Source organism: Octodon degus, unplaced genomic scaffold (assembly GCF_000260255.1).
Source record: "Octodon degus isolate 3935 unplaced genomic scaffold, OctDeg1.0 scaffold00045, whole genome shotgun sequence".
Classification (NCBI taxonomy): Eukaryota; Metazoa; Chordata; class Mammalia; order Rodentia; family Octodontidae; genus Octodon; species Octodon degus.
The window spans coordinates 9,825,777-9,837,356 of NW_004524621.1; the positions used below are offsets into that span (position 1 = coordinate 9,825,777).

The following is an 11,580-nucleotide window of genomic DNA, read 5'->3' on the forward strand; positions in this document are numbered from 1 at the left end:
TTGGGTTTATACTAATTAGGACCGAGATACTGCTACACTGGGGTTAAAATGCTCAGTGCCAACAACAATCCTTAACACTGCAACAACTTGCATATTATATTAATAAGGCATTTCACAGGCAAGGGAGCGTCCAGGTTGTATGGCTTGTTTCCTTAACAGGCCTCTCTGGAGCTGCCAGGGTAGGCATGACCTCCAGATTTCCCAAATGAACAAAATGAGGAAGCCAGGGATAAAATGACCTATCTAAGCTGCAAGGCATGAATTTGGTGTTAGACCAATCTTCTGATTCCTGATCTTGTGGTTTTTCTCCCACATCAGAAAGTAGTGGGGGAACCACCTAGAAGGCCAACTAATACCACAGCAATTCCTTTTAATGCATTCAGGTTCCAAACACTTTACATTACCCATCAGTATTTGATAACCTCTTAGCAAGTCTCCTTAAATTTATTTCATGTTTTATAATAAAATGACACTAAGGCTTTCTTAATTCTAATAAAAAGTTTTAAAATACTTCCTGTCTCTGATAGAAAAACCTCAGAAAAAATAAAATGCACCTAATAAATAGCTGCATATAATATAAAACTCAGTGCACTATATAAATTGAACAAGGCAATAAATACTACTAAGTGCTATCTTCTACTTTGAGATAGGGCATAAATGAGATCTCAGAACATTCTCTTCTAAAGCACCTTCTTTCCAACAGCTCAATATTTTCCTTTCCCAAGTTCCCCAGAGCTGCTCAGACAGTCTTAGCACATAAATTAAATTCAGATGCAGTCCCTAAATAATAAACACTACCATCTTCTCCCTTCTCGGGACCCACACTCTTGGAAAATGTTTTCATTACCACACTGAGCCCAGTGTATCAAAGCAGCATCCTGGGCTATTTTCCCTGACACTTTGGGAGTTCCTCAAGAGCACAGTGCCTTACTTCTTCCATTTCCATCAAAACATGTAACTCATTCAATATTCCAATTAGTGCTTAGAATCCAAGAGAAGCATTTTATATCTAATATCTTACTTTTTCTTCCCACCTCCACCAAATATTGTCCATACCCTCTTTAAAGCACAACAGACCCATCAAATAAGATCTAAACCTCTTAGCCAGATCCATCAGATCTTCCAGCCTACCTTTCCAGGCTAATACTATTTTCCACACACATCTATATTCTTAGTTCAGATTAACTTCTCACACATTCAGATATTTTATGAAGGCCTGCAAAGGTTACCTATGAGACACTGACATCAATGTGTCAGGGATGGGACAACTGAACTCAAGTCTCGTTCCTTAAGGCAGCTCTCAGCTTCCTACAGACACCCCAGCTTGTCCCTCTCCACGTTGTCAGTCACTAATTCCTCCATTTGATCTTAAGTATTTGCACTTGCTCTTTGAAGAGAGTGATTAAGGGCCAGTGAGATAGCTCAGCAGAATAAGTGCCTGCTTTGGCAACTGCAGGGGCCAGGGTTCGATCCCCGATCCCACATGCCATGACTGTCCCGCCCCTGGGGCACACTGAGCTGGCAAATGAATCCAGGTGTGGTGGTGCACACCTATAATCCTGGCACTGGGGAGGCTGAAAACAGAAGGATCACTACAAGTCCAAGCTGCATAGTGAGACCCTGCACCAAATATATAAAATGAAAAAGTAGAAGAAAAAATAAATGAAGATTATCCAATTTTTCCCTGTATTCTCAAAGTCTTCTGCATAGAAACATGCTACATTTTAAATGCTCAAAAATATATTAACTAAATAAATGAGTAAGTAAATAAAAATACCAATCAATTCATTCATTCAATGCTTCTCTTTAAAAAAAACAAGAAACAAAACAGCAGCCAGCTTCTGAAATCTTATTTAAGAATTCCAGTCCATTTACCTTTACTTTTCTTGGCCCATCCTTGGCACAGCCCTTCCGTTTGCTCCTGGTAAGCACAGTGATAACTTTATCCAATCCCCTTTCAAGGCTCCCAAACACTTTGGTTCCTTTTCTTTTTGGAGTATCCTCCATATGTGCCTGGTTAAGATCCACTTCCATCGAGCGGCACCTTTAAAAAACAACAAAGCATGAACAGCACTAAGCATCCTGCCTGCTGGGGTCTCCACAGGCCCTGCTTTTGCCTCTTTACACAGATCAGGGTGCCCTGATGAGATCAGCCACAGCCAGATCATCTCTCCTCCTCTGAAGGAAAGAAGCCATTACGCATGCCCCTCAGCCAGTTGCCACTCAGCAAAACTATTTGTCTCCTTTGTTTGCATTGTAGTTTTGTTTTCTATTTTGATGTCCAATATACTAAAAAAATGTAAAGAATAATTTAATGGTTGAGCGTGGTGGCACACACCTATGATCCCAGTACTCTGGAACCTGAGGCAGGAGGGTTATTGTGAGTTCGAGACCAGACTGAACTAAAAAGTAAGTTCAAGGCCAACCTGAGCTGTGTAGCAAGACCCTGTCTCAAAAAGACCAAAAAAGAAAAAGGCTGGGAAGATAGCCCAGTGGCAAAGCACATGCCTGGTAAGCACAAGGTCCTGAGTTTCATTCCCAGTACCAAAAAAAAAAAAAAAAAAAAAAGAATAGTACAATATCTGCTTCTAGGGAGAACACCAGTTAATATTTTGCCACATTGGCTTTCTCTAAATATATAGACAATAAATTCATTGAATATATATACACATTTGCTGAGTCCTCTAAAGACATTGAAGTATTTCACTCTGAAACACTTCAGCTTGCTCCTCCAATGGATAAGAATATTTCTACATAACCACAATACCATCATCACATTTAAAAATTAGTAATTCCAGATTCACCTCATACACAGCTTAAACTCTAGTTCCTCCAGCTGACCCAAAATGAATTGTGCTTAAAAAAAAAAGTTATGAACAACAGCCAGGAATGATGGTACACACCTATAATACCAGTTACTCAAGAGGCCAAGGCAAGGATCTCAAGCTCAAGGCCAGCCTAGGCAACTTCACAAGATTCTGTCTCAAAATTTAAAAAAGGTTTGTAGAGGTTTTGCCTAGCACACACAAGGTTCTGGGTTGAATCCCTAATATAAAAAAAAATGAATAAATAAAGCCAATGAAAGGTCATTTATACTACAGAACTTTTCATCCAAGCGAAGTAAGTTTCCTTTGAATTATCAGTTTGTACCCCTTACTACTTGTAAGAATGCTGCCTGCTAGTGGATTCCTATACTCTGCTAACAAAACAAAATAGCAGAAAGTGAACATTAAAGAGGGAATTATATGGCCGGGGCAGGGCTGTTGGGATGCGAGTCCCACTGTTGGTCATCAGTTTCACAATTCTACTCGGTTAAGGTAGGAGTAGTGATAGCTCCAGTGATGGCCACAGACTGTCCTCATGAAGACAGGTGTTCCTGCAGTCTAGCATACAGCAGCATCTATGCCACACGCCTTAACCAGGAATGTCCAGATGAAAAGAATTCTCATTCCATATCCTAAAGATCAAAGAATCTGAAAAACTGAACACTTACCGCCTCTCTGGACTAATGACACCTGTCATTAATTTTTCTGCTCCTGCTGGTGTTCTAATTGAGGTTTCTTTGAGGCACTGATTTCTGGCTATGAGAAAAACAACAAACAAATCATATGTAGCTGATACATCATAGTCACTTTAATCACTGACTCAGAAGTACTATAATCATTTGTCCAGCAAAGTTAGATTCTATTTAAAGAAATACTGTCATATAATTTATGACAAAAGCAAAATCATTTTGCCTTGTGTGTGTAGCTTTCTTTTACTTCACTGAAAACTGAGTTCATATGTATTTTTATAACTATCAAATGATTATCTAAACTGATCAAAAACAGATTTCATGAGTACTAATTCCCCTTTCTATGAATTACAGTCAATGTGCATTTATGTAATAGCCTAATTTATGTCTTTAATTGATGACAGTAGTGAAAGGTATTAATTCTATGGTCCTATTCAACCCTGTTAAGCAAAGTGATCAGTATCCAAGAAATTTTGACAAGTTATTAAAGGTATGAGTCTTGTTAATTTTTTTATTTCTGTTCCAGAATTTCATACTTTAGACAAGGTTATTTGCATCCTAGATAGTTTGTGACAAATCTACATTAACAAGTCTGGTTACTACTGATTAATGTTTTGTTCATGATCTAAAAGTTTTATGCCTTCAGAGATAGTATTTGCTATATGACAATGAAGATACAGTATCAAGTTTTTAAGAAGAGACTGAGTATCTGGTTTTATATATAACTCTGAAGCTCTACTCTCATTAGTTCTATAAGATCAATCAAAAATCATGAAAATAGTTTTCATCTTTGTAGACTAAGAGTATCCACTACCACATATAGCTGTCTTCTAACAAATACCACTGGTATGATTACATAGGAGTCACAAAAAAATGAAATTAATGTCTATGTCAAATATAACTCACTATAGGGCCGGCCAAATAGTTCAGCAGATTAAAGCACCTGCTTAGGCAGACGCAGGGGCCTGAAGTTTGATCCCCGGAGTTTGATTCCCCACCCTGCCACGCTGGCCCTCCCCCGGGGTGCGCTGAGAAGGCAATTAAGACTGGGCATGATGGCGTGCCCCTGTAATTCCAGCACTTGGGAGGCTGGAAACAGGATGATCACTATGAGTCCGGATCTGTGTAGTTAAACCCTATAAACCCTGTAGACCCTGTACTACATACAAAAAGAAAACCACAAAAACAAACAAAAAAACCTCACTGTGAAGGTAAAACGCACTAATAGAAGCTATCAAGTTTAGCTGCAGCCACCTGCTTCCTTATGCAGCTTTTAAGTTTAAAGAAAACAGACAATAATAGTTTTGACCAATACAATCTGGCAAGAACGAAATATGTAAAATGATGACACTTCAAGATTATAAGATAAATTCCAAGCTATATACATTTCAAAATCTTAGAGTTACATAAATATTATCAATAAAGAACATAACTACATAGTACTTTTAAAAGGGTTTTCTATAAAAAAAAAAAAAATCACTGAATAATCCAGATGTGGTGGCTCAAGCCTATAATCCCTGTACTTGGGAGGCTGAGGCAGGAGGATCACTGTGAGTTCAACATCAAGCCTGGACTACATAGGCCAGCCTAAATTACATAATGAGACCCTTAAAAAACAAACAAACCAAAAAACAAAAAAAAACAAAAAACAAAAACCGCGAAGAGCTGTAATGTACTAAGGTCCATCTTATTTCCCTGCTCAACCTGATTCAGAAAGGACACTGCAGTTAAAGAGAACTAAGGTCCTACTCTGTTCAAATGTTATTTCATTAAACTCTCATAAGCACAGGCAGCCACACAAATATGTATCACCACAGCAAATTAGCCTCACAGTTTGGGGGCAAGTATTATTTGAGCTGACAAAATGGAAAATGTCATTAACATAATGGGCCTTCCTAACAAATATTCAGGTATAGTTTTCCGTAATATCTTCATGGATAACAAATTGACCCCTTGAAATGTCAGTTCCATTTGCAATCTAGAAGCACAAAAGAAAGAAGTAGTTTGACAGCAATTCACATGGCAATACTTTGGAATTTGGGTTCACTAGGTCACAAAAAAAACACAAGAGAATATCACAGTTACTAGAGAAGGAGCTAATAGAGCTTAGGGTCCATTTCTTAGAGTGACACAGACTAGATCAAGGTGAATAAAACTCCTTCAGGTTCTAATTTTTTCCTTCATTTTGCAAATATGGCCCCTACCACACCCTTTGCAAAGCTGCAATAAACACGGCAGTCTTTGCTGTCATGACACTTTAGTGCCTATCTCATGAGAGCCCATCCTAGGAAACTGGGTTCAGCTCTACATTTTAAGAGGCACACTGACAAAGACGAATGTGTCCTGTCAACTCAACCCCTGAAGTGTCATAAAATAGTTTAAATGTAATAACTAAATGAGAGGAAACCAAGGGAAATGAGGACTGTGGTACCTGGACAGACATAAGTTGTCGCTGGAAGGGCTTACTGGGTGTGTGGAGCAGCCCAACAGGGCAGAACAGATACCAGAAAAGTAGATCGAGATGAATGAGAAGGGCTCAGGAGAGCTCCTAGTGGGGATACAGGGGAAAACAAGATTTAAATCTAGATACGGCCTTGGGCAAAACTGCTTCACTAATCTGAGGCTTGGGTTGCTAAACATTAAAAATGGGAATTAAATTAGATAAGTTAACTTGATGCTATGCATTAATCTTATAAAAGTAAAAAGGGAAAAAAATTACCATTTGGGTTTAAAAAAAAAATATTTTATTTATTTATTTATTTGGTACAGGGTCTTACCACACAGCTCAGACTCAGCAAGGGGCCGCTAGGGTTCTGCACAGCATACACTTCCGGGGATTGAACCTGGGCCCTTGCACGTGTCAGGCAGGCGCTCAGACTGCTGAGCTAGCTCTCCAGCTCCAAAAATTACCATTTGAGAAAAATTAACAAATGCACTTTCATTTCAATTAATGCAAAATAACAATGTAAAAATAGGCAACTTGACCTCTGAGAAATTCTGGAGAGCAATGCTATCATAACTTTTGGCCTGATATATGTTTATTTAACATAACAAAATGAATGAAATTTGGAGTTCTTTAAATCACTGTTTAAGTCACTTAGCAAATACCTTTTGAGGGTGTAGCGTAATGATTTGGTGTAGTAAGTATTTCTCTTTTATGTTGGTTCTTATTAACTGGAGTCTTAGGCTCAGGAAACACAAAATTCTCTTCATTCTTTATAGCAGTCTTCAGAGTATATACATTCTCTTTGTTCTTTAATTTATTTGCAGATGCTCTGCATAATACCGGAGTTAATGATTTAGACTCCAGGCCATTTGATTCTGTCCAGTGCTTGCTAAACTGGAAAAAAAAAAAAAAAAAAGTTACTAGATAAAGCATAGTGAAGAAGAAAAGTCCATTTCTTTACAACATGCCTTAATCAGTTGCAAATTATCTTGCACTATTTTTATTAAAATCAAGTACTTTTAAAGGAATGTTATTGGTAATACCAGGAAATTTGAAAATGTATATTCAGTTCTTTTTAGAACAGGTAGATCACATTAGTCCATTCCACTGACAAGTAATTTTCTTTTTTAAAAAAATGTATCAGTTATTCAACTAGGTTCTTAGTAAGAAATTTATAACACTAATAATTAAGGATAAGTTCCATTTGTCAGAGCAAAAATGGATCACAGGTAGCCCCAAAGCTGAGGAACAGCTTTGATTTTTGCTAAAATCTGTGAGCTGACCACTTTCTGATCCACCTTGTGCTGCTTTGAAATCTGGTATCTCTCGTTCTCGGTGTTAAAGATCTCTCCCTCCTGGTGTCTGGGCTTCCGCAGCTGCTTCTTCTTGAAGTAAGCATCACTGAAGTGTTTGGGAATTTTCACTTGGCTGATACCAATTTTCATAGAGGTGGTAATGACATATTTCTGGTGTGTTTTTCCTAGAGGAACACAGTTAAAGCTAAGAGGCCCAGTCACAAGTAGCAAGCCACTGGCCAACTGCTTCAGGAAGATCACTCTGTTGCCTCTGTAATGCCTGGTGAGGACGATCAAGATGGTGCCAGGAGTGATGCTAGCTCGAAGTTTTGGGGCCAGGGAGATAGTTCAGTAGAATAAGTGCTTGCCTGGCAAGCATAAGGGCCCGAGTTCAATCCCCAGTTCCGCAAACAAAAAAAAAGAAGTTTCCTCACATGCTGACTAAAGGGTTTTTTGCCATAGCTCAAGAGCTTTCAGGGCACACCTTCAGTAGGGTAGTATCTAGGCCTTTTTTTGAAGTTTACCACCCAGATACCTCCATTCTTGTCCTCACCAACCAGTTTTGTGATCATAGCAAGAATTTTCTCCTTTTTCTTCTTTACCTTTGATCTAGCAGCTGTGTACTTTCTCTTGTACAAAGCGTTTCTGGAATACATAGCAGATCGGGAGTATCTACCAATTCCTCTAACCAGGACAGGATTTCAGCTGCAATGGAGATGCCCGTTCTTGGACTTCTTTGCCTTCACCTTACCCTTTTTACCACTGTCAATGGCAGAAGCCTTCTTGGTTTTGGGTTTCTTCTCTTTAGTGTCTGGATTCTCAGTATTTTCACCTACCATCTTGCAAGATGGGAAAGACTGACAAGTAATTTTCAACATGTTTCAGGTTTAGTGTTTAAACACACCCAAAAGCAATATATAATATGGCTGCAAATAAGCCCTAAGAAATGCTTCCTACATCTAGACTGCCATGGTTTGCCTCTAATATGTACCAAAAAATAAAAGGCTAATCAATGATTATGGAAAAAAAAAATATTCTTATAGGAATGATGGATTTTTTTTTTTTTTTTTTAACATTTAAGGAAAGGAAGAAGCCAGGTATAGGGGTACATATCTGTAATCTTAGTACTAAAGAGGCTGAGACAAGAGGATTGCTATGAGTTTAAGGTCAGTCTGGGCTACAGAGTAAGTTCAAGGTGAGCCTGAACCACATACTGAGACCCTGTCTCAAAACAATAAAAAAGGAAATAAAGAAAATGTGAGATAAATTAAAACAAAATAAGATGGCAGATACATGATAAACACTTTAGTTATCAGATATATACAGTTAGGTTAAACTCTTAAGAGACAGAGTTTTGATTTATATATCAAATAGTTACATTATTTTTATGAGATATATCTAAAACAGAAGGGCATGAAAGATTTCTTGGTTTATTTCTACCAATACTGCACATCTCAATTTATGTACCTTCCTCATAGTTTATACATCCAGTTTCCCCCCTTCTTATTCTTAATCTTCAGGAATGGTTCAGCTATTCTTGTTCTTTTGCACTTCTCTATATATATATATTTAAAGACATTTTGACAAGTGTCACATAACTCAAAAGTTGCAATTATACCGAATTCAAGATTAAATTTGGAAAACAAGTTGAAGTCTTCATCTTCCAATCTCCATATCCATTACACTGTACTGCTGTTCTTTCAAAACTCAGCGTAAGGACCGAGGCTCAAACATTTATTCAACACAAGCAGTTACATAAGATGAGCAAGCTTCACGGCATTTTGACGTGCCCTACTCCCGTTCCATTTTTCCGAGCTCTCTGTGGTAACTTTAGAAACCAACAGACCATAATCATGATGAAAACCAGCAGCCTGGAGCTAGTGGAGAAGGCAGACCAGGTGAGAGTTCCCGCACAACATCACCCTCAGAGAACTGTCATTATCTAATCTGTGTTGCTAGTTCCTTGAAAAACCCCACTGTCAACACTGACTCAACTTTTGCCCAGTGGGAAGTCTTTTCCCAACAGCTATAGGTTAAATTGCCTGTAATTTTAGCATTCTGAGAAGCCAAGGAAAGAGTATCACAATCTCAAGCTCAGCCTGGTAAACTTAACAACTTAGTGAAGTCCTGTCTCAAAATTAAAAAAAAAAAAAAAAAGGGATTGGGAATGTCACTTAGTGCAAAGGTCCTGAGTTCTGTCCTCAGTGTAGCAGAAAAGAGAAGAATGGGGAGGGGCGGTGAAGAGGAGGGAGAGAAGGGGAGAATGGAGAAGAGAAAAAAAAGCAAAACAAAACAGTCAATGGAAAATAGTATACAGTTGCTGAAGGAGTAGGTAAGAATTAAGAAAAACAAGACTAATTAAAAAAAAACAAAAAACAAAAAACAACAACTTCAAAAGATGAAAATGGGGGCTGGAGAGATGGCTCAGTGGAATAAGTGCTTCCCTGGCAAGTGCAAGGGCCTGAGTTGAATCCCTGGTTCCGCAAAAAAAAAAAAAAAGAAAGATGAAAATGACATGTCCATGGAAGCGTTGTAGAGCTCTGACAACGTACCTCAGAATCAGAAGGCCAGAAGGCCATATGCAGTACGGAACTGTGCACATTCTCAGGACTGATGCACCTGCTCTGGAAAGACCTGAAAAGATTCTCTAAATTCTCACCTTCAGCTGACACTGAAGCTCTGCAAAAACAGGAAGTGAAAGCTACAGCAGAATTTTCAATTGTCTGGCTGCACACTGAAAACATCCTTCCAAATGTACACAGTCCCTAACAAAGACTAGATTTCTGATTCTGCATCTAAGAAAATCTCCATTGCAAGCATTAGTTGACTGCTATGATAGAGACTTCTGCAACAGTATAGTGAGGAACACAGATGTTATAGAATTAGTTCGGAAAAGCCATTAAATAACAAATAGCAACATCAAATCCTAGAAAAGGAAGTATACATGAGTCTCAAAAGTTGCCATGTAATTTAAAATGACCAGTATTAGCAACTGAAAAATTTACAAGACATAGACATCATAGACATGCAAAGGAATATGAAAGTATGGCGTATAAATGTAGAGAGATGGGGAGAGAAGTAACCACAAGGCTCAGAAAGAATTTTGACAGGTAATGAAACTGTTTTGGATCTTAATCTTGGTGGTAGTTACATGTTGTCAAAACACATAAAGCTACTGAAAAGGGCAAATTGAGTCAGGTGCAGTAGTAGCAGAAGCCTGTAATTCTCTATACTCAAGAGGCTGAGACAGGAGGATTCCAAGTTTGCAACCATCTTGAGCAATTTGGCAAGACTCTGGCTCAAAATAAAATAAAATATAGCTCAGTAGTACTGCTCTTATTTAAAATGCACAAAGTCAGGGGACCAACAAATGGAGGGAGAGAAAGGGAGGTAAGGGGGAGGGAATGCAGGAAGAATTAAGACACATTATGTACATAAACTAGTTTCCCACAATGAGTTTAATCATTGTGTACTACAAATAATCATTGTGTACTACAAACATCTACTAATAAAAATTAAAAATTAAAATGAGCAAAGTTTTGAGTTCAATCTCAGTATTATTCAAAAGGCGAAGGGGGGGTTAACTATTTAACTACATGGAAAAATAAAATGCTCCAAACAGAATCTTGACTTTCTTAAATTGAAAATAATTGACTTCCCTTTCTGCCATATTCTAATGATCTCTCAGTAATATTTTCAGTAGTCTTAAAATTGTAAGAGCACATATGACTTCAGGTTAGTATACATGTTTTAATATGTTAAACATATAGTAATTAAAAACGACCAACCTGTGGTGTTTGGGGAGTTGATAAACTGTCTTCACACCATTCACAGTCTATTAATCCAGTCACATAATTTCCACCACTTGTGGTCACATCTTCCAGACTCATATTCTTTGACTATTCAGTTAAAAGACAAAAGAAGTTAGAAATACTACTACTATGACTCAATGACCTGAAAGCAGAAGCAAACCAGAGACAGGATACTGAATAAGCTCACCATTTAGTACAGGAAACAGGAAGTTAACATTTTTCAGTTCAAATTATCAGAAGATTCTCTGACAGAAAACTCATGTTACGTTGCAAACTACCTACTAAACTTATCATTATCACATAATCACTATATAACAGACATTTACAAATTTACAAATAAAAAGTTCTACAAAAAAAACCAGAAAAGGCAAAGGATGTGACTTTTGAAATTCAAGTTTTGGGGCCAGGGAGATGGCCAGGTGGAATAAGTGCTTCCCTGGCAAGCGTAAGGGCCCGAGTTCAATCCCTGGTTCCACCAAAAGAAAGAAAGAAAGAAAGAAAGAAAGAAAGAAA

At 37.9% G+C, this 11,580-nt stretch overlaps 1 protein-coding gene across 1 annotated transcript in view; it reads right to left on the reverse strand.

The window, feature by feature from the left end:
* Positions 1 to 11,580, reverse strand: part of Melk (maternal embryonic leucine zipper kinase) — a 111,859-nt gene that overhangs the window by 4,722 nt on the left and 95,557 nt on the right. The window contains exons 13-16 of the mRNA XM_023716075.1: positions 11,044 to 11,154; positions 6,623 to 6,854; positions 3,494 to 3,581; positions 1,876 to 2,044 (exon numbers count right to left, since the gene is read on the reverse strand). Coding sequence (XP_023571843.1) covers positions 1,876 to 2,044; positions 3,494 to 3,581; positions 6,623 to 6,854; positions 11,044 to 11,154 — 600 coding nt within the window. The remainder of the gene's footprint in view (positions 1 to 1,875; positions 2,045 to 3,493; positions 3,582 to 6,622; positions 6,855 to 11,043; positions 11,155 to 11,580) is intronic.